Source organism: Podarcis melisellensis (genome assembly GCF_964234715.1).
Source record: "Podarcis melisellensis genome assembly, chromosome: 17".
Taxonomy (NCBI): Eukaryota; Metazoa; Chordata; class Lepidosauria; order Squamata; family Lacertidae; genus Podarcis; species Podarcis melisellensis.
The window spans coordinates 14,939,817-14,963,733 of record NC_138534.1 but is presented as its reverse complement, the minus strand read 5'-3'; the positions used below and the strand labels follow the sequence as shown (position 1 = coordinate 14,963,733).

General features: G+C 44.4%; 1 protein-coding gene across 3 annotated transcripts in view; it reads left to right on the top strand.

Moving 5' to 3' along the window:
• Positions 1 to 23,917, top strand: part of ADAMTSL1 (ADAMTS like 1) — a 465,616-nt gene that overhangs the window by 423,300 nt on the left and 18,399 nt on the right. For all 3 annotated transcript variants that reach the window (XM_081893676.1, XM_081893674.1, XM_081893675.1), the window contains 6 exons: positions 28 to 155; positions 5,242 to 5,370; positions 10,673 to 10,852; positions 15,390 to 15,524; positions 21,452 to 21,652; positions 22,914 to 23,094. In XM_081893676.1, coding sequence (XP_081749802.1) covers positions 28 to 155; positions 5,242 to 5,370; positions 10,673 to 10,852; positions 15,390 to 15,524; positions 21,452 to 21,652; positions 22,914 to 23,094 — 954 coding nt within the window. The remainder of the gene's footprint in view (positions 1 to 27; positions 156 to 5,241; positions 5,371 to 10,672; positions 10,853 to 15,389; positions 15,525 to 21,451; positions 21,653 to 22,913; positions 23,095 to 23,917) is intronic.

The following is a 23,917-nucleotide window of genomic DNA, read 5'->3' as shown; positions in this document are numbered from 1 at the left end:
GACTTACATATTGGTCTGTCGCTGCAGGATACTTCTTCAGCCAGATGACTCCTTGCAAATTCTGGAGCCTGTCGAAGAAGACGTTGGATTCTATACCTGCAATGCAACGAATGCGTTGGGATCTGACTCTGTTTCCATTGCTGTCACGTTAGCAGGTAATATGTTCCTTGCAGTCATCACAGAAATACTTCCTTTTTCCTCTTCTGTTTTTGAAAAGTTAAGCCCAAATGTGGAGCAGGCCAGAGTCCGAGGTGCAAAGCCCTTGCAGATATTGTAAAGTTTCTGACAGGGTTATTATCTATCACTCATGTGCATTCAGTGACATTAAAACCTCGGTAAATTGTGTTTCGAGGTCCCCAAGCCACCCCAATAAATCACAATTTACACAGAATTTTTGTTTAAGGTTTTTGGCATAATTTTGGCCACAACTTTATTAAAACACAAAAATTGTGAGTGGTTGCTTAGGCATTGGTTGTGACTATCTGACCCCACACGGGGACAGACTGACATTCGCACGCCTGTGAAAGTCAGAAAGGGAAAACATTTTGGGGAGAAAGATGGAGCTGGGAACCATGCCCTCACCTCTCCCCAAATGCTCCCAGGGGCTCTTGTGTGGCCCTAGCCCCTTGACAGGGGTTGCAGACAAAAGCATGGTGAGCCCCTGGGTTCCTTTAACGGAACACCCTTGCAGCAGCAGCATTGGAGGGGCAGGCACAGCTAATCCTCCACCAACCAATTCATAAAACCAATGCCTAACCACAAGCTTACAAGTTGTGACGATTTGCTACGCAGTAGGCAAAAACCAAATGGCACCAGCCAATCTGCCAAATGGACAAAATTCCTACCGGGCCCTTCCCCAAAAGCAGATGACCCCATGACAGGCAGAACAAGGTCAATACGAACAACCCTAAATATAGGGAGGGTGGGCAGCTGATCCGATGCACACAGCGAAAAGAGGAAGCTCAACGCTGCGCAGGAAATATACAGTATACTTTTTGGCTGTCAATCACAAAATGGCAACATCAAATTCTTTCCAACGACAAGGGGAGCCCAATTGCAATGGTGGCCAGCTATCTGTACCTGCCCAGCAACAGTGGGATGTCTTGTTAGACCCCACCGCCATGAAGGAGAACACGCTATGTACCACAAGGTTTCAGGTGTGTGGGTATCTTTTAAAAAAGGTCACCTTCCCCTGATATACAGCATGATGCTTATCTTGTTTGGATGTAATGCTAAACCATAGTTCACATTCCATGCAGCAAACCTGCTCCCTACGCCTCCCCAGCTGCAAGGAGGGGATCAGAAACAACTGCTTCAATGTAAACTTACAGCAGTTTGTTGTTTTCTTTGATGGAAACTGTGGTTAGGGCTATAGAGAGAGACTTGGAGGGCTGCCTTTGGCCCCTGGTCTGAGGTTTCCCAACCCAGGTTTTGTGTTATGTCCAAATGCATCTTCCTTCCTTCCTTCCTTCCTTCCTTCCTTCCTTCCTTCCTTCCTTCCTTCCTTCCTTCCTTCCTTCCTTTCTCTCTCTCTCTCTCTCTCTCTCTCTCTCTCTGCGTGCTTTATGCCTGCTTTTGGAATATTTCCATTGAAAATCAGAACAGTTGTGTCTCCTTGAAAAACTAATGCAATTAGGAGAATGTAGACCCTTTTCAAAAAAACTTCACTGTAATATAAAACACTGGAATAATTCATCTGTTATGGAACTCTCCTATCAACAATGGAATGGTATCAAAAATGGATTTAACATGGGAGTTTTCAGGCTTAGCATTTTGTGGCAGGACATAACAATCCATTCTGCAGAGAGCCTTTGCAGCCAGTTATGCTCCTGATGGGCAAGTTTCAAAGGCTATAAGTATAGAATACAATTTTGGAAGAAAGCCTCTTCATTCAAGTCACAGTTTTCATCCAACGGAGGCTAATCAATCACTGTCTCCCGAAAAAGCTGGAAGAGGGGCATACACGAAACAGATAGATATGCCTTTGGGTTTTCAGCAACCAGCAATCATTTTTCTAATAAAATGCTCCATGTCTTGATTTCATTTTCTCATGCAAACAAATTAGCAAATGCGAGGCCCTCTGGGTCATATTTTCAAGAGACAACACTACTTGAAGGAAGGTTCTGAATAGCCTCATCCGTCAAGCAGGAGTTGAAAGTGCCCAGTCACTCAGCTGCTGGAAATCTGGACACCAAGTTTGAGATAATGAAAATGCAATTAACCAAAAGAAGGAGGAGGAAAAATAAACCGCACACATTTTCTTTCAAAAGTGGAGCCCAGAACTTTTCTGCAGAGGAAGTGGGTAAGCTTTGTGCAGTCTAAATGAAACACTCAGCCTCTTTGATTAATTTAGCACATGGGGGCCCAGAGAGAAAATGTGGTTCCATTTTTGGAGTAGTTTGCTACTTTTTATGGGCTGAGCAGCTGACAGATATTTAATCTAACGAAGAGATTGTGAAAGAAGAAGAAGAAGAAACCACCAGGAAAAATTAAAAGCCCAATTGCCATTTGAGGTCTCTCTTTCCTCCTCCTTGATTTAGGAGCACCCTGTAAAACATCAGAACTTGGTGAACTTTCCGTGACTGAATGGAACATGTTTGTGCTTGGATATGCTGCTCTACGTTGATGTCTCAGGGACACTAGAGTCCTGGCCCTGTACAAAAAGTGCTACTGAAAGTGAATCTGCACAGCACCAGGACTTCATGGCACCCTCTCAAAATACGTGGATTAGCTTGCTGCCTATTCCACATGAGTCCATTTCAGCTGTCAGGCCAGTTTATGGATTTTAATTCACGGCAGCGGGATCTGCGGAGAGGCAGGAGGACAGGAACAAAACCAGATTTTAACCATTTTGGTTGCCGCCGCCAACTAAAGCACCCATAATTCTTCCTCCTTCTCCTCCCTCTTCCACCCATCCTTTCTTAGCCAGCTTTTCCCCTCTTAGTGCCACTGTTGATTTATAGCTGGATTAATTCATAGCCTTGTAGGCTCCTGTTTTGGGCCCAAGCCCGCGGAATCACACGACGGCATCCATTCTGTCTTCTGCTGGCCCATGAACAATCCCACTTCTGGGAGATAAGCATGCAGCCGGCCAGCACTGAGAAGCTCTCTCACAAACATTAATGCCTTCGGAAGTGGGCTGGCCCCAATACAAGAAGATAACGTAAGCTAGATGGAGTCTCACTTGGGCTGAGGTGTTTTGAGCTCTTCCCTCTCCAGCAGCATGGAACATTTTCTGTGGTTCATCTGACTTTGCAGCCATTAACCCTTCGATGCACAAGTTAATTTCTCAAGCTTCTGGGGCCCTACCCTGGAGACATGCAAATAATGGCACAAGGAGAACGAAACTTAACTTTATGGAGGAAGCCCTGAATGTGTATACAGATACTTGAGACATCAGGATTGTGGCAATAGTCAAGCAAATATCAGCTTCGGTTACATTTTCGTTTATTGTTGCAACTGGCTTTCTATTTGTCTAGTTTGCTCTCCTGTTCAAGAGGATTTTTGACGTTAATCTTAGAGAATAAAGACTTAGGTAGGATTTGACATGTGAATGAGCAGTTATCATGCTCCAGTTTACACACCACCATATTGTTTTCAATCGTATAAGAGCTGCCAAGATTCTCGGGGCATGTTTTACCATGCCAGGGGCTACTGGTTCCATTTTATTTTATTTCATTTCTTTTTGTCTTTTGCTGCCCCCCAAATTATCTCTATGCATCCTCCATTTGTGTATATGCTCCCCTCTCTCCAAATTGTATGCTTCGAATTGTTTCCAAAACAGTGCTGCCTTTGCACACCTGTATCCATGCACATAGCTGCCAGATAGGGAATGTGGGGGAAAGAGATGACTTTGAGATGAAGTTTGCAAGTACAGTGGGACCTCGGGTTAAGTATTTAATTCGTTCTGGAGGTCTGTTCTTAACCTGAAACTGTTCTTAACCTGAACCACCACTTTAGCTAATGGGGCCTCCCGCTGCCGCCGCGCCGCTGGAGCACGATTTCTGTTCTTATCCTGAAGCAACGTTCTTAACCCGAGGTTCTATTTCTGGGTTAGCAGAATCTGTAACCTGAAGCGTATGTAACCCGAGGTACCACTGTACATAAGGTTGTGCATGATCAGGAGCAATTCCTTCCAAAAGAGGAAGGGTCTAGTCTGAATAGGCTATTTTGTACAAAGCAAGTTAAAATGTTTTACATGCCAAGACCCCATGACCCCACAGTTTCCTAGGGGAGATGAATAACCACACAGGACAACAGCATTTTGGGTTTTTGGTTTGAATATGGCAACAACTTTATTGGTTACAGTAGAGAATGGTTTGGGATAGGCATTGGGTAAAACCGTTGCTATTCCACTCCAGCCCATCTGCTGGGAGTGCATCTAAGGGTAAACCACAAAAGGCTGCAATTTAACAACTCCTGGGAGTGAGCCCAAGCATCCCCATTTGCTGGTTGGGCCTTCTGCCAGGGGAACGCCCTAAGGGCTGATGGCATTGGCCAATACCCAGCAGCCAAGCGATCCGGCCTGCCATTTGTCGGATCACTTGTGGGTCCGGGGCCTGGCCGCAACACTGCCCACCAATGAGGGTGACCGGACTTAAGGGAGAGAGAAAATTGAAGAAGAAAGTGACAGTTTGTAAGATGAAAGATATAGCAGAACATCTGAAGGCTTGCGACTCTTTAAAAAGGTAAAGAACCCCTGACAGTTAAGTCCAGTCGCGAATGACTCTGGGGTTGCAGAGCTCATCTCACTTTACTGGCCGAAGGAGCCAATGTTTGTCCGCAGACAGCTTCCGGGTCATGTGGCCAGCAGGACTAAGCCGCTTCTGGCGCAACAAGACACCGTGATGGAAACTAAAGCACACGGAAACACCGTTTACCTTCCCGCCAGAGTAGTACCTATTTATCTACTTGCACTTTGACGTGCTTTCAAACTGCTAGGTTGGCAGGAGCAGAGACCGAACAACGGGAGCTCACCCCGTCGCAGGGATTCGAACTGGCAACCTTCCAATCGGCAAGCCCTAGGCTCAGTGGTTTAGACCACAGCTTTAGCATCATACTAAATTTTGCAGAATGGGGGAAGAAGGAAATGGGAGTCCTAATCGAGGGCTGTCAGTGACAGCCAGGAGACAAAATACAGACTGTGCCAATTCCTTGCGCTATTTTCAGGAAGAGTAGCGGTGCCCATATCTTGCTTCTTTCCTTATCTATTTAATAATCCGCGATCCCTTCTGCTTACAGGGAAGCCATTAATAAAGACATCAAGAGCCACCCTGGTCAACAAGGAGTTGCCTGCTGTCACTGTTGATATTGGGAGCACCGTGAAAACCATCCTGGGTGCAAACGTGACCATCAACTGCCAGGTTGCAGGTGAGAGGTTTCTGCTCTCCGTGTCCTTCCTCCTCTGGCTCCTCTGCTCTGCCCAACCCCTCGATTTCTCCCCTTCCCAGCCCCACTGTTTCTCATATCTGCTTCAGTTATCCTTCCTGCTTCCTTCACCTCTCCCACTCTCAGCCCCTCCATCTCCCACCTGCTTTTTAGCCTTTTCCCCTCATCTTATTTTCTTGTCCTTCCAGCTTCATCCGTTTCTCCTATCTGGTCATCTGAGTTTAACAGAACGAGGTGGTCAAGAACTGGGTTATATATGTGCATTTACCATTCCTCATTCTTCCTCATTCTCCTTCCTTCCATGCAATTTTCTGTTTTGCAGGGGATGTGAGTTGTCGCTTAAAGGCGGGTTTCTCTCTCTTTTAAAAAAGGTTTTGTTTATACTTCTCCAAACTGCGAGATTCCCCCAAACGTACAGGTATGGCCTTGTTGCTCAGTGGCTCTGTTTGGCTGCAAAGCTGTCATCGCGCTGGGACTGAGTTCGGCATTAGAAGGAGTGATGTAGTGCACAGCTGCTGCAATCCAGAGAGCCGTGTGTGCAGTCGAATCCCATGGCTAAGGACGGATGGCAAAGAACCACAAGCACTGTGGTTATGTCGCCAGCAGTCTGAAATTCTTGGCTGCTCTTGCGGTACTTACTCACTGGAACGCAGCCAGTGCGTGTAGATTAATTGGATAACAAACAACAAGTGCGAACAACATCCATTCCCATTCATGAGTAAAGGAGAATAATTGGCAAGTCAATGAGTAGAAGAAAATAACTAGGACGCTTGATTATCCTCTTGGGCGGCAGGGAAGGGCAGATGGGGCTTAAGTCGTACTCAGTAGCCGCCTCACAGTGCTCAAGCCTAGCTACAACATGATAGGAGAGCCTTTTGGATTACGAAGGAGAAAGAAATCTAAGTGCTGGGCTGGACATGCTGCAGTTCATTACTGTAATCCAGTGTTTCCCAAACTTGGGGTCTCCCGCTGTTTTGGACTACAACTCCCATCATCCCTAGCTGGCAAGACCAGTGGTCAAGGTTGTTGGGAATTGTAGTCTGAAAGGTAAGTTTGGGAAACACTGCTGTAATCAAATGGACTGGCTGGCCTAGGACAGGTGTGGACTTGAAACAGTCGATAGATTAATAGGAACAGTGTCCAGAATATCACCAGTAAGGAAAGGAACAGCTCAGACCACTAAGAATCATATAGCTGGAAAGGATCATTTAGCCCAGAGTCATGTGGACTCAAGGCCACACATAGCCATTGGCCTCATTTCATGTGGGTAGCAAGTAGGAATTAAAGAAAGCAGAAGTTTACATTCCAACCTATGTTTGTCACAATTGGTGCTGTTTCCATTCTGCTGCAGTTCGGTGTCTAATAATAATAATAATAATAATAATTCATACCCCACCCATCTGGATGGGTTTCCCCAGCCACTCTGGGCAGCTCCTAACAGAATAAAACCTCAGGGCTGCCTTCAGATGTCTTCTAAAGGTCAGATAGTTGTTTGTTTCTTTAACATCTGATGGGAGGGTGTTCCACAAAGCGGGCGCCACTACCGAAAAGGCCCTCTGCCTGGTTCCCTGTAACCTCACTTCTCGCAGTGAGGGAACCACCAGAAGGCCCTTGGAGCTGGACCTCAGTGTTTGGGTTGAACAATGGGGGTGGAGACGCTCCTTCAAGTATACCATGCCATTTGGGGCTTTCAAGGTCAGCACCAACACTTTGAATTGTGCTCGGAAACGTACTGGGAGCCAATTTAGGTCTTTCAGGACCAGTGTTATATGGTCTTGCTGTCCTCTGTTTACCTTGTTAAATAAGTTATTTAATTAATTTGTGTAACTATTGATAAAGGGAGTGAGCAAAGGAGTACTCTGCCCACTTTTGGCTCTGGCTAAGCTCATCACCTGCATGTGACCCCTAGCAGGTTACTCATGTGGGAATGCGACCTTCAAGAGAGAGAAAAGTTCCCCCGTCCCTGGTCTAACAGTTCCCTCATATTTGTCATGGCTATTGGCTAGAACAATAAACTTATGCACAGATGGTGAGAGTGTGCAGTGATGTCAGTGGGCCTACTTCCGAGTAGACATGGCTAGGATCACACTGCATGGAGGTCTGGCCCTGGGCACTGCCTCAGATGGGGGCCTGATGGGGAGCCCAGTGGAAGCTGCTCTGAGCTCCCAAGAGGAAGAAAGAGCTAAGAGTATAGCAAATAATGGTGCAGCGGAACAATGCTTAGGAAATGATATTTTTCTACTTGATGAGTAATACAGCCCATTGAAGGATAGTCCTTGAATTTTTTTAAAAAAAATTACTCCCACCTGTGCCATTTTGAATATACTCCCTGTTCCAGTTGGCTAGTAAAGTAAAGGGACCCCTGACCATTAGGTCCAGTTGTGACTGACTCTGAGGTTGCGGCGCTCATCTCGCTTTATTGGCCAAGGGAGCTGGCGTACAGCTTCCGGGTCATGTGGCCAGCATGACTAAGCTGCTTCTGGTGAACCAGAGCAGCGCACGGAAACGTCGTTTACCTTTCCACCGGAGCAGTACCTATTTATCTACTTGCACTTTGACGTGCTTTTGAACTGCTAGGTTGGCAGGAGCTGGGACCGAGCAACAGGAGCTCACCCTGTTGCGGGGATTCAAACCGCCAACCTTCTGATTGGCAAGTCCTAGGCTCTGTGGTTTAACCCACAGAGCCACCCGTGTTCCAGTTGGCTACATGGCCCTTAATCTTCTCACTCTGAAGATTGCATGGCTTCTTATTAATGTTTCTTTCTCTCTCTCTCTCTTTAATGTCTTCTCCCTTTTCTAAGCCTTATTTCCATCAAGCACTGCAGGTGACAGATGCCTAATGCAGTAAAAGAAAACACAAAACTTAGATTCGGGAAATGCTCTTGCTCCCCCTACTGCTGCTGCGACTGTATAGCGACTCTGTCAGCCCCTCTGCACCTGTGTCCTAAATTGCACATCTTGAAGTTTTTTCCAGATCGCCATGTTCTCGGTTTCATTGCCTATTTCTTTGGAATAAGGCTCACGTAAGGATAGAAAAGCTTAGGGTCTGCTCACTGCTGTTTCTTCTCTCTCTCTCTCTCTCTCTCTCTCTCTCTCTCTCTCTCTCTCCGCTTTCCCATGACATTTACTCCATGCAGGTGGGACATTTGGTTTCGATTCTTCTCTGTTCACCTTGAAGGCAGCAGCGGGTAACTCTTTTGTGCAGGTGATCAAAGTTATAGAAGCACTGAGCTATGTTCCGTTCTGTTCTGAACGCAGCTGCAGATTGCAGCAGAAACACTTTGCCTCCAAATCCTTAAGCCCTTACTTTTATCCGAATAAAATTCCCCTTTGTTGTTTTGCAGAACAACAGAGTCATGATTTTAGGATTTGGTTTCACGTGAGCCCAGGCAGCACGCCAGCTCCAGAAAAGAAATGTGGATGTGGTGATTTGGTTTTTGTTCACCACCTGAAACTTGTACAGCCGTTGGGATTGAGATTAGAAGTGTCTATTACAGAAAAGATGTACCTGGCTAGGGTAGCATTAGATTGAAGTATCGGATAATTGTCCACGCCTGCCTGAGCTCTGAGCTCTGTCTGTGTTTGTAGAAGATGTTGCAAATGTGCTCTTCATTCCGTCTCTCCATTACGTTATCACTCTCTCTAATATTGAACTTGGCAGCACCAGTGACTTTATATGCAAAATGGCTTCATGGAGAATCAAGGGGGAGATCTCTGTATGTTTGGAGACACCCCCAAGATTTGCAGAATGTTGAATCCCTGGCAACTCCTGGTAGGGCTTGTCTGAAAGCCCGGAGTCGGTGTAGAAAGACCATGGTCCGACTTAGAATAAGGGAGTTTCCAATGTCATTATGTCCACATAGTCATTAGTCTGGCTTACTGCAACGGGGACATGGGGGCAACCCTTGAAGACAGTCAATTTAACCAACTGATATCAATGGATATATTTTAATGATTAAAAATCAAGATGTTGTTATGTCCGTATTATTGAAATGAATTATTTATTTGGATAGCGATGTTTTGAAATGATTTAGGATTCAGACCAGGCATCCCCAAAATTGGCCCTCCAGATGTTTTGGGACTACAACTCCCATCATCCCTAGCTAACAGGATGAGTGGTCAGGGATGATGGGAATTGTAGTCCCAAAACATCTGGAGGGCCGAGTTTGGGGGTACCTGATTTAGACTGTTACTGTAATCATGTATTCTTCTTCTTTCTTGGCGCCATGTTGTGAGCCATGTTGGACACACGTATGTGGGAAAGAGGGCATACAAATTGAAATAGCAATAAATATAAAATAAGGTGCTGCTGGTGCAGATTGTGGCTGCAAGAGTACTGAGAGCAGTGCCTCAAACTAGAATCATATTACACTCATTTTGAAGGAATTGCCTTCGCACTACTGGGCCCAGTTCAAGATAGTGATGTAGCCGTTCAAAGTACAGTGGTACCTCGGGTTAAGTACTTAATTTGTTCTGGAGGTCCGTTCTTAAACTGAAACTGTTCTTAACCTGAAGCACCACTTTAGCTAATGGGGCCTCCCGCTACTGCCACGCCGCAGGAGCCCAATTTCTGTTCTCATCCAGAAGCAAAGTTCTTAACCTGAAGCACTATTTCTGGGTTAGTGGAGTCTGTAACCTGAAGCGTATGTAACCTGAGGTACCATTGTACTGAATATCTTACCTGTGCTGACACCCCATCTGTGGAACTCACTTCCATTAGAGGTGCACCCACCTTGTTGATGAGTTTTCATAGACAACTTAAGACTTACTAAGATTTATTCACTTAGACTTTGGGGTGTTTGTACTGGCAATTGCTGCTTGGATATAACTTTAAACCAGGCTTCCTCAACCTCGGCCCTCCAGATGTTTTCAGACTACAATTCCCATCATCCCTGACCACTGGTCCTGCTAGCTAGGGATCCTGGGAGTTGTAGGCCAAAAACATCTGGAGGGCTGAGGTTGAGAAAGCCTGCTTTAAACTCTGAGTTTTAATTTGCATGTTTTCACATGCTTTATTTTACTGATTTGTATTTAGCCTTCTTTTAAATACATTGTGAGCTGTGCTGTGATCCTTATCACTGAAGGATAATGTGTACATTGAATGAATGAATTGCTTTTATTCTTCTCAGAACAAGTTAAATGTGTGTTAGATAGACTTGGATTTTGGCAAATAATAATAATAACCAACATAATAACATCAGCTTTTCTCAACACCACCTTTGCAGAGTGTACAGAATGCAGATTCTCTCTCTCAGGATTTTATTTTAATATGTTCTCTTAACAGGTGTGCCTGAAGCAGAACTCACCTGGTTCAGGAATAAAATCAAGCTGGCCCCTGGTCATTACCTGCAGGATGGGTCATTGCAGATTGAAAATGTTTCTCTCTCGGATCAAGGCTTATACTCCTGCAGGGCAGCCAACATTCGTGGGCAGATTACCGAAAGCACTCAGCTTCTTGTTCTGGGTAAGCTTAAATCTACACTGTCGTTTAAAGAGCTAACATTTCTTGCCAAGGTTTCTTCACATGAACTTCAGAGAGCAACACCAGTATTGCCATTATATAAAAGTGAGGGGTGCAGGGCCAAACCAGTCACAATATTCAAAGTCGTCGTCGTCTTCTTTTCTTTGGCGATCCCTCGTAGCCGAGTAAGATTGTCTTCCATAAACATGGTTTTAAAAACGAGCCCGTAAGTGTCTGTGGAGGCCAATTCTGGATCCACACATCCTTCCACAGTGGGGACATAGGTTTCCAGGTGGGAGTTGATCACGGTGTGGATTTGCCAAACATGCCTTCCTCTTAGCACATTTCTCCCTTTTCATGCTGAGTTCAAGTGTCTTCAAAGTCCATGACACCTTTGGTAAAGGCTGTTCTCCAATTGGAGTGCTTGCAGGCCAGTGTTTCCCAGTTATTGGTGTTTATACTACATTTTTAAAGATTTGCCTTGAGTCAGTCTTTGAACCTCTCTTGCTGACCACCAGCATTTTTAAGTTCAGGGTAGAGTAGTTTCTTTGGAAGAACAGGTGTTTAAAATAGGCAGATGGTGTCAGCTGACATTGGGAGCATAAGAATAGGAAGCGGACAGGCATGGAGAGGGGAATGCAATATATAGGTAGTGTCAATGGGGAATTCCCTCACAATGCAAACAGAGGCAGACACATATTTAACATCTCGTGTAGTTTGGACCTCAGTAGGGTTGCAAGAGAGGAACTGTCAGAGGTTTTGACTTCCAGAAGCTAGACAGCACACAGAAGCAGTCTCAAAATTTAGCGTTAGGTGTGCAATTGTGAAATACCTACTTGGTGATAGGTTGGATTCATGTTGTAAATAAGGTCTTTGGAATATTGTTGCAGCCCTTTTTTCATAGGAAATACTGAGGTGGAAAGCAGCACTGGTTTAATGTTATATGTGAAACATAAAACACAGCAAGTTTCTAAAGGTGTTGAGCACTTAAGTGCCACTGGTCATGGGGCTTACCTAATACTTTTTGCTGCCTTCCGTGAAGGACAGATCTTACAAGTGCCCCTGTTTTCCAGAGACAGTCCCATATTTACAGGGTATGTAAGGACACACCACAATTGGGGGGTATGAAAGAACACACCACAATTCCATGTATCAAAGCCAGGCAGGCTGGTAATTGAATCCTAAGCGAGTCTGAGGCCAGCATCCTCACTTAGGAAGTGCAGAATACGTCGTGTGACCCTAGAGATGGGTGGAGAAAATCAGTTCGGTTCACATTTAAAGGCAAACCTGTCTCATCTGCTTTCTCCAAAACGATACCTTCAAAATTTGCACTCCTCTGAATTTTGCAACACAGCTCTCCACCCAAGTCATGTGTACAATGGTACATAAACTAGGGTAAGGTGTAGACGAAGATGCATATATTGGTGCAAATGAGCTACAAAAATGCATTGCATCGGGGAATGTTGCCTTGAAATAGGCTAAATTTCTTTCAAAATTGTGTATATTAGGAAAAAGCCAAACTAAAACGCTGGTGAATTTTCAAGATTCTCTTTTTTAAAAAAAGAAAGGAAACAGATGTGGAAATGCGGAGAACTGAATTAAATACTTTTTTGAAATTACAAACTGAGAGAAACCAATATTGACAGATTCGTCCACCCCTCTGTGGTGCACACACAGCGCTCTCTCTCTCTCTCAATACCTCACCACTGCCTCCTGCTCTCCGAAATCTGCCGCCTGAGGCCTGAGGTGGCCATTGCACTCTGCCTAACGGTAGAGCCAGGCCTGAAAGGGACCAGTGCCCTCCCTTTCTTGCGCTTCAGACCACATGTGATTTCTCCTCAGGAGGACCTTTCACTTGTGGCCTGTGTGCTGGTTCTACGCATTAGGTGGCTGTAGTCATCATAGCTAAAATGCCTTGTGTATTAGATATGTATGCCAGTGTTACAAATTTCTTTGCTTAAAAATGAAAGGTGACTGACTTGGTAAGCTTGCTTTGGGTAAATGACAGCTATTGCTATATTGTTAAAAGAGAAATGTTGACAAATACCCTTAAAGGCATTGCTTTCCTTGCCTCAATGCATCAAACAGTGGGCCTTTTAATTGGGGTAAGAATTTCCCAAGGATACACCCAACACCAACCTCTAGTGAAATATATTTGCCTCCTTACTGAGTCTGAAATGGCACTCCTGAACTCACTTCCACTGAGCTGATACTTGAGAATTTAATATTACACCAGCTTTTCGTGCCGAGGACAGAAACGGGCCCTTCTCCAAGAACAGGCTTCCCTAAATGAAGGCAATATATTCCTCCTGCTTCTCTATCACGGTCTCCTTACTGGAGAAGCAAGCCCTGTGGTAAATCACAAAGTGACACGGACCAATTTCACACCTCACTGACAGATGCAAAAACCAAACTCAGCCCTGTATTTTAAAAAGCGCACACAAAACAGGGACTCAGTTCACCGAAGGGTGAAGTTTACTTTGTCTTGTGTTTCACGATAGCAGGCAGTTTGAGACTAGCTGGGTGATTTGGAATGACATGGCCAGGCCCAAAGCATGAGTGGAAATGTGTTCCTAGGGCTGATTTATGGCGCTTGCTGATGGATTTTCCTTCCTAATAACACGTTTGTGCCATTTTTACTCCCTGCTGCTTGAGAGCTGAAAGATAGGCTAGGTTGAGCAAATGCTACTGTAGATTTGCTAATGGAGTGTGCATATTCTGGAGAGGCCTGGGCGAATTGATGCTTCCCAACTCATACGAGAGTACCCATGGCAGACCTCATTTTTCAGGACTCGATGCTTTGCTTGTTTTTAAACCCCTGCTGACCCAAGCTTCCAGGGCAGAGCATGCGGACGGAACTCAGAAATTCCCCTTCTGTCTCTGGCGTCACCTTTAGAAACAGAGACTTCTCAAACCCTGCTGTTTGTGCAAAGGCTGGTTCACACATTGCATGTACAGTGGTACCTTGGTTCTCAAACTTAATCTGTTCTGGAAGTCCGTTCCAAAACCAAAGCGTTCCAAAACCAAGGGACGCTTTCCCATAGAAAGTAATGCAAAATGGATGAATCCGTTCCAGACTTTTAAAAACAACCCCAAAAACAGCAATTTAACATGAATTTTACTATCTAATGAGACCATTGATTCATAAAATGAAAGCAATAAACAATGTACTGCAGTCACACAATCAATCAATCAGTAGCTGAACTGGGTTCCACACAGTCACAAAAACGAAACAAGAAAGTCACAAAAACAAAAATGCAAAATAAATAGTGAAAACAGACAGAGCTCAGCGTAACACTCAAAACGGAGCACATTCAGCTTCCAAAAAAAGTTGCAAACCGGAACGCGTACTTCCGGGTTTGCAGTGTTTGGGTTCCATGTTGTTTGAGAACCAAGGTACCACTGTACTAGTTATACTTGGTGCACTTGGATGTGTGAACTGACTCCACTGAAAAATGTTGTGCCTGAACTGATAGGCAACACAATCCGAGTGGCCCCTTTGTGCAGGCAAATAACTTGAGGCAGAAGTCATTGAATGATGAGTATGCCTTTAATCAACTTAAGGGGACTGATTATAATTTTCAAAAAGCTCTGAATGGGAAAGTTTCTGAATTAAGAGATTCGTCAACCCCTGAAGTCATCTGGAAAACTCCATGTTGCCAGGGTGACTTAGACATGTTTATGCTGGGCAGACAAATCCATGAAGCTTAGGATTCTTTCTACTGAGAGATATCCTCAGGAGAATCATGATCAGGTAAATAATGGTACCCCCTTCTGTTTTTATTATCCCACATCTAATAGTCAGAGATAGACCATCATTAGTATAATATTATTATTAAGAAGTAAAGCTACAGGCAGAGGGCCTTCTCGGTAGTGGCACCCACCCTGTGGACCCCACTCCCATCAGTTGTCATGAAGATGAGCAACTATATAACCTTTAGAAGACATCTGAAGGCAGCCCTGTATAGGGAAGCTTTTTTAAAATGTTTAATGTTTTATTATGTTTTTATATAAGTTGGAAGCCACTCAAAGTGGCTGGGGCAATCCAGTCAGATGGGCGGGGTATAACCAATCAATCAATATTATTATTATTCCTACTACTATTACTATTATGTTTGACTAGAATCCCCTACTAAACCAGTTTTCTGTGAATTTGATTTAATTTTTTTAAAAAGTTTTTCTTGTCACCATCAAACATATCCTGCAACCCTGAGTTCCACAGATTATGGGCCATAGACTCACCTGTGTATCTTAGCTTAGTTTTGTCCATCTGCCGGCTATCCCACTGTATTTGTTAGGATTCCCCTTCCCGACGTTGAAAATGATTCTGTTCACGATGTCGCTCATTAGGCTTGTTGTCTCGTTAATGTTTTACCCTCCTTATTCCCCCAGTCAGAAAACAGATATAAGCCCTGTTTGAGAAAGCTCACATTTCAGTGTGGCAAACAATACCACGAGTGGTACTAAAGAACGTCAGGAATTAACTGTCTTGGTTAAGAGGCTTCCTTGTCGTATCTTAGGCTTTTCAATGTGTTCCCAGACCCGCCACAATTCCCTCATCGCTTGGAAGACATGGCAGCCGCGTTATCCATCACAGGACCAGGCGTTCCTTCTGTGATAACATCTCCTTCAGGAACGAGAAAAGTGCTCAGCCCAGGGAGTTCTGTGCTGATTGGTAAGTTCAGGTGTTTAGAATTTACCACATTCAACCTTTTTTTTCTCCCTTCCCAGAAGGGCTCATAGAAACTTTGGGTTGTGGGAGAATGACTTCATTCCAAAGAACTGCCCCTCAACCCATACTGCTGCTCCAAAATTTAACTCCAAACACACGTAGTCACTTTTAACTTTTTATAGGGTTTTTCCCCTCTTTTTTCAGTAGAAGGTGGGAGATCCAGTTGCGAATCTGCTCCCTGGTGTACTGGGAATTCTGTATGAATATCCCAAGGAATTGGGATATGCTGGCTTCTCTTTGTACAGATGGAAAATAATGTGCTTACATGGCTCATGCTTGCGTGTTTCTGGAGGGTTATTGCAAATGGCAACTGTAGATTAATTACCTGTCAAATACAGAAGCCGCAAAGAATGGTGGTTGAGATAGGTGTTTGGGGGTTGTTGTTTTTTCTTACTTTTAGGCTTCAATCCTTTACCCACTTACCTGAGAACAAGCCCCCGTAGGCTTACATCTGAGTAGACATCTGTAGGCTTGAGCTGTGAGAATGCCAAAATATGAATTTGATACCTACCCTCCTTCAGGGCTACCCATTCTTGTTACACAGAGAAAAGTGGAAACATTTGACAAGCATCCCTGGTGTTCCCTACCCCACACGTCCTATTGATTTCTAAGAATCAGCAGAAATCCAATCTTCCTGATGTTCAGTGATTTTATGTATGTGTGTGCAATCTGTATAAGAATATTTGATAGCGTTTATAATGCAGCAACAGAGATGCTGCTGGGTTTGGAATGAAGCTTCAAGTCCCCAGGTTTTAAGAGAAACTGGGGTATAAGTAACACTTGAAATAGTTGGAAACTAAATCAAAGACAGTAAATCTACCCATGGCAGCCACCACTTAGGACTGTTAGAATAATTTTATATAGATAAAGTTATCAATGCCATGCATACCAGTTCTTGCATTTAGTATTCTGTTTTCTAATACGTTACCAGGGACCTATAAACAGTTGCCTCAACAATTTTGAAAAGCATCAGTTTTCACATATTTTTATTAGTGGCCCATTTAAGATTTCCAAAAGTATGTTATTTGGAAAAAAATGAATGTACAATGTTAAGCGTTTATATTTAAGGCTGTGGACCTTTCCAAGAAGTTAAAAGGAAGATTTTGGAGCGGTGGGGGTTTTGATGCTCTTTTTATCATTGCACTGGAAATACAATTTTTGTTTTGTTTTTGTGCATATATGAGAGGTGTGACAGCTAAGTCAAGTGCTAGACATGACGGCAGCAGTTGCATTGAGCTGCCAAATCACTGAAAAAGCCACCAATATGCAGACGGTGCCCAGTTATATCTCTCCTCTTCCCCTGAACTTGGTGAGGCAGTCAGATCAGAACAGAATCATTAGCAACTTAGGTTAGAAAACCTATACGTACAGTGGAAGCTCGGGTTGCGAACATGATCCGTGCGGGATGCACGTTTGCAACCTGCAGCATCCGCAACCCACAGTGGCGCGTCTCGCGATTCGGCGCTTTTGTGCATGCGCAAAGCACAATTTAGCGCTTCTGCGATGCGCAACCGCCGAAACCTGGAAGTAACCCGTTCCAGTACCTCTGGGTTTAGGCTGTCCGTAACCCCTATAAACGCAATCTGAAGTGTCTGTAACCCGAGGTTTGACTGCACAGTCGTACCATGGTTCTTGAATGGAATCTGTTCCAGAAGTCCATTCAACTTCCAAAACGTTTGGAGACCAAAGCGTGGCTTCTGCAAGAAGCTCCTGAAACCAATCGGAAGCTGCGTCGGACGTTCGGCTTCCAAAAACAGTTCGCCAACCGGAACACTCACTTGCTGGTTTGCGGCATTTGGGAGCCAAAACGTTCGTGAACTAAGCTGTTCGAACACCAAGGTATGTCTCTACATCAAAGCATTGTATTCTGCCTTTTAGGGCTTTGAAAATTAACATCAGCACTTTTTTTTTAAGCAACCTGCTGCTCCACCTCCCCCCAAAAATTGGTTTTTTAAATTCATTTTTATTAAATTTTCCACTTTAACAATCCAATCAAATCACACTAAATATTCCAAAATATACATATACATATCAAATAATCCAAATATTCTGCCAAATTATATTAAAAAAATTAATAGGACTTCCCATGCTTCAAGTTCGGAGGGTTCTGAACCCTCCCAAAAATTGGGTAAGGGGTTTGCCACTAAACCAGGGATGGGGAACCTGTGGTCCTCCAGATGTTGTTAGACTTCAGCTCTTGCCAGCTGTAACCAGCAAGGGCAGTGGTTGGGGATGATGGGGGGAGTGAAAGATGCTCTGTGCCACAGAAGTCCCTTAGGCATTCAGAGGCACAACTGGGATCTAATGGTTCCACAGACTGTGAACCTGCTCCTAAGGCAGGCATGTAGAACCTATGGCCTTCCTGGTGTTGGCCTCCAAGTCCCATCAGCCCCAGCCCATGGTCAGAGCTGAAGTCCAGCAACAGTTGGAGGGCCCCAGGTAATTAATAATAATAATAATAATAATAATAATAATAATAATAATAATATATTATTTATACACCGCCCATCTGGCTGAGTTTCCCCAGCCACTCTGGGCGGCTCCCAATCAAGTGTTAAAAACAGTACAGCGTTAAATATTAAAAACTCAGCCTTCAGATGTCTTTTAAAGATAGGATAGCTGCTTATTTCCTTCACATCTGAAGGGAGGGTGTTCCACAGGGTGGGCGCCACTATCAAGAAGGCCCTCTGTCTGGTTCCCTGTAACCTCACTTCTCGCAATGAGGGAACCGCCAGAAGGCCCTCGGTGCTGGATATCAGTGTCCAGGCTGAATGATGGGGGTGGAGACACTCCTTCAGGTATCCTGGGCTGAGGCCGTTTTGGGCTTTAAAGATCAGCACCAACACTTTGAATTGTGCTCAGAACCGTACTGGGAGCCAATGCAGATCTTTCAAGACCGGTGTTATGTGGTCCCTTCATCTGACCCTTATGGAGCAGTGCAAAAACCAGCCTCTACCCGTACCATTTGACTCGCGTCCAGTCTGTGACCCAGACTTTCAGTACAAGTAGTTTTTAAAAAAGCAATAAAAGCCCCTATTCATGGGAGATATGAAACAATAACAGCAGAGTTTGCTAGTAAAGTGTGCTTTTTATGACCAGAGAAGTACAGTCAACTGTAAAAAGGAAATCCTGCTGTTCCATATTTATTGTCTTCTCCCCTGGTGACTTCCATATCATATTTGTTCAGTTCACAAGTCAGAGCTCGTTTTGCCTGGCTGCCAGCACTCTGCAAGTCTAACTTTGGGATCCTGGGAGAGAACACGTCTTTCTGAGAAGCTAGACTGCAGGGCCCCGCTCTCTTCGGCTGAGTACACACCATACATTTAAAGCACACAGGAACTGTAGTTTACCCCTCACAAAACTACAATTCCCAGCACCTTAACAAACTCTGGTTCCGAGGATTGGGGGTGTGTGCTTTAAATGCATGATGTGCACACACAGCGTCTGTTGATTCAAGACACAGAACATCGTCATCCTCTATTTGAAATCCAATTCAGTTCACCAAGTGTCATCACTTGTGGAGCCAGGAAGGCAACAACCATATATAAAAAGGTAGAATCAACAGAGTCAGGATGACACACACACACACAAGATTTGCAGTGTGGGAAATGTAGACTCATATAGCTATCATGTGTAGCTCCAGTTAAATGCATGAAGGAGTTAAGACCATAGAGTAAGCTGTTGTGTGAGACTTGACCAGGTCATGCCCCCTTATGTCCTGTAACCGACAACTAGTAAAGTTGTTGTTTTTTTACCTTTTTTCTGCTATTTGCTCTCTTCCACCATATGAACCCAATCAGAGCGGACTTCTGAGCTTGACTGCTTCAAGCTCAGACCGTGTGCTCAGAAGCTTTTGCCACATTTTGTAAACTTAAGTTTTTCTACCTGAGTTTTTCTTGCTGCTGTGTAGAAAAACGCAGGACTCTGACCTTGAATGAGTTTGTAAGTAAACTTCTTTTAAACTTACCAAACTTGGTAGTCTATTCACTGCAAAGGGGGTAGAATGGGAAGCCTCTGTAAGTGATTTAACAGTGGAATATTTAAAAGGTCTATATATTCCCATGCCTCACTTGGGACGGTATGGGTATGGGTATGTAAAGGCTGATTTACTTCCATAGGCTGTGCCCTTTATTTTAGATGAGTCTTGAGCAAAAAGTAGTCAAAATGTATGACAGATAGGAAATACAGAATAAGAGTTACTAGCAATAAGATGCATTAGGTAGGATTAATATTCCTGCCCACAGAATGAGAGGTCAGTCTTCAGTATCTTTTTATATTTTATTCTCACTGTGCAAGATACTATGTTTTGTACTAAAGAATTTATGAAGAGTATCTCGCCTGTCAAGGGTGATTGATGCTCCTCTCACAGGTGCAAGTGAGCAATACATGTTACTTACTACTTTCATAGATATCAGAAAGGGTGAGAGAGAGAAAAAGAGAAAAAGGAAAATGTATCACTGCACATGCTGCAAGAACAGGGGGCGAGTTTTACTTATTTATTTTCCCATTGTTGACTTCGTGGTATTTCCATTATCTTATATATTGGTTTTAGAAGAGGTAGTAATAGCTGGTGCAAATTAAATACAGAGCGATGAGAACAAGGCTTGACTTATTTGGCAACCCAGAACTTTGTAGGAGATGAAAAAAAGGGGGGAAATTGGCTGAGGACAAACTGAATTTGGCTTTCAGTGTAATTGTTGTGAACCTGCAGATGTACTTTTATACATTCTGTTCCCATCTGCAACATGCATAAAAACTAGGAGTCACTCGGGGCCAGATCACGCCTAGTCACAATGTGAAAGTTACAGGCACGGCACGCTGTGGAGACGAGAGCCGTTGTCTGCTGTGCACAGAACCTTTCACAGGAGCCAAGGCTTACGGTTGTCTGTGCAAGTATCATGTCCCCGCTTCAGAGCCATCAGTTGGGGGGAAATGGTGCAAGCGAAAGAGTCCGGCTTCATGAAAACAGGCCCCAAATAAATAAAAAAAGGTAGACTCCCAGACACCTTCCTTCAGATGGTAGAAAACCTAAATTTCATAGACGCATGGAGATATAAAAACCCAGGAGAAAGACATTATGCACCATCAGTATACACAACAACTTAGAAAGAGTAAAAATTTTGAGGTCTTAGAACAAAGGAAGGAAGTCAATATGTGTATATGTATGTAATGACTAGATTAGAATGATGATATGGTTTTATTTGTAGATGTGTTTTTGTGTGTGTGTGTTGGGGTTTTTTTTCTTTTCTTGTTTGTACTGTTTTATTTTGGATTCAATGTTTGTAATTTTTGTTGTAATTTTGCATTGAAAATAAATTATTTAAAAAAAATTAAAAGAAAACAGGCCGCAAAGAACGCGGATGTTTTTGTAAGACCTGCCTTGGCATTTAGATGTGTAATATCTAAAAGAAGGCTGGACGTAATGCAATAAATTGGGGAGTGCCAGAACTGGTGGCCTTGGCAGGGCCCACTTCTGGTACTAACCACTGATTTGGGTCCTCGTAGTAATGATCAGGGGCGGAAGAAGGGGGGTGCAGTGGGTGCGGACCACCCCAGGTGTCACCACCGAGCCACATGTCTCTCTTGGGAGTGAAGTCGTGGCAGCTCTGCGCTGCTCAAACGGTCCGCCTGCTGCCTCCCCCCCCCCAGCTGTAGGGCAGCTAGGTGGGAGGAGGAAGTCAGACTCTGGAGGCCCCGTGGTGTGCCCTGCACCTATGGATGGCTCACCCCGCCACTGGGCACCCTGCCCCAGACACCCGAGCAGCTTCCTTTAAGTCAAGAATATGGAACTATCTTTGGGTTCTCTGCTATCGGGGACCAAGTTTGCTGGGATTTGATATGTTACTGTCCTTTTTTCTTCTCTTTTTTAGGCTGCCCTGTGAATGGTCATCCCGCTCCTAACATTACCTGGTTCCATGCTGGTCAGCCCCTCAGCATGCCTCACCATGTGTTGTCGTCTGGAGAGATTATTCAGATACTGAACATCAGCCTTGATTATCAAGGAGAAATCAGCTGCATGGCACAGAACGAGGCAGGCTTGCTTGTACAAAAAACATCTCTGACAGTCCAAGGTAAATACTGCACCTCTAGATTTTTGGAATTGGTGTAATGGCATAGGTAATACAGCTGTTGTTTAAACAAACACACAAACAAACAGCATACAAATTTCATGTGGAAACAATCAGTTTCTGGGCAATAGATTATGGATTTTAGAATATTGCCAACAGATTCGGTAAACTCAAAGAAGAGGACACACTTGACCGGTGTCCACAAATATCAAACGTTTATACCCTACGGTGTAATGCTAAGCATACCCAACCAAAGCAACTTTTGAATTACTGGAGCACCTAAACACAGTGCCAGATTTACATATAAGCTAAACAAGCTATAGCTTAGGGTCCCACTCTTATGGGGGTTCCAAAAAAATTTAAAGGAAGAAAAAAATCTGGATGTACATTTCCAAAATATAAGATAAAAAACAAATAAAATAAAACGTACAATAAATGGCAATGACTGTCAGGTTTCCCCAACCTTTTTGGACATGGGATCACATCTGGAAATCTAAGGAACTGCTGCGAGTACCACAGAACAAGGCTTTCACGGAATGTGCATTAATGGACTCTGAAAATGCCTCTTTCTTGTCTGGGTGAAGGATAGAGGGTGAGTTGAGTGTGTGCACCATGTAGAAACTCACCTACTCTACAAAGATAAAATTTACATTTGTTGCTGCACCTACTTCAGCCTCTGCCCACCACTAGTATGCGGCCCTCGTATGCTTACCCAGAAGAGAAAGTGGCCCTCGAGGGTAAAAAAAACAAACTTGCCCACCCATGACCTATAACCGTAGAAATATATCAATGCAAAAAAAAAAAAAGATAGGTTGAGAAGTCTGCTGCTTTTACACCTACTAATAAGCTCTGTTGGGATGTGCTGTGGGTTAAACCACATAGCCTAGGACTTCCCGATCAGAAGGTCAGCGGTTTGAATCCCCGCGATGGGGTGAGCTCCTGTTGCTCGGTTCCTGCTCCTGCCAACCTAGCAGTTCGAAAGCACATCAAAGTGCAAGTAGATAAATAGGTACCACTCCAGCAGGAAGGTAAACGGTGTTTCCGTGCACTGCTCTGGTTCGCCAAAAGCGGCTTAGTCATGCTGGCCACATGACCCGGAAGCTGTACGCTGGCTCCCTCGGCCAATAAAGCGAGATGAGCGCTGCAACCCCAGAGTCGGCCACGACTGGACCTAATGGTCAGGGGTCCCTTTACCTTTACAATAAGCTCTGTTAGACCTAACGCTGTTAGATATTTTCACCTGGATGTTTTGCTGTTCTTGCAGATTACTGGTGGTCGGTGGATAAGATGTCGCCCTGCTCAGCCTCCTGCGGTAACAAGGGTCTGCAGTATTACCAGCTGAGATGCTTACTGGACAGAGCCCAAGTCAACATCTCCCACTGCATGGAGAAGCCCAAACCGGCTCTGCAGCCGGTTGCTTGTAACAGAAGAGATTGCCCTTCGAGGTTTGGCCTTTTCCATTAAATGTATAATTATGTGCTACAAAGCATCACTACAAAGTCATGATGGTTCCCTTCTCTAGCTAAGAGTGTGCTGCTGACCAAAAGGATGGACGCAGGTGGTGCTGTGGTCTAAATCACTGAGCCTCTTGGGCTTGCCAATCAGAAGGTCGGTTGTTCGAATCCCTGTGACGGGGTCAGCTCCCATTGCTCTGTCCCAGCTCCTGCCAACCTAGCAGTTTGAAAGCACACCAGTCCAAGGTACCACTGTGGCAGGAAGGTAAACGGCATTTCTGTGCGCTCTGGTTTCCGTCACAGTGTCCCGTTGTCCCAGAAGTGGTTTAGTCCTGCTGACCACATGACCCAGAAAGCTGTTTGTGGACAAACACCGGCTCCCTCGGCCTGAAAGCGAGTTGAGCGCCACAACCCCATAGTCGCCTTTGATTGGACTTAACCATCCAGGGGTCCTTTACCTTTTTGCTAACCAAACATTGATCCACACCATACATGGAAAGCACCGTCAATGCACTTTTAAACCACACAATTTCGCTTAATAATTCTGTGGTTTTGTTAAGAGTATTGGGAATTGCAGCTCTGTGAAGGGGGAACTACAGTTCCCAGGATTCTTCAGCAGAAGTCACATGCTTTAATCATGTGTTTAGTCATGTGTTTTCAACATGTGCTGTGTGCATTCCCAATGCTACTGAAGTGCAGATTGCACCGCAGGATTGAAACTGCCTGGTGGTTGTGGTCGTTATTTATTAGATTTATATACTACCTTTCATCACAAGATCTGAGGGCGGTTCACAGGATGAAAATACAAGGTAAA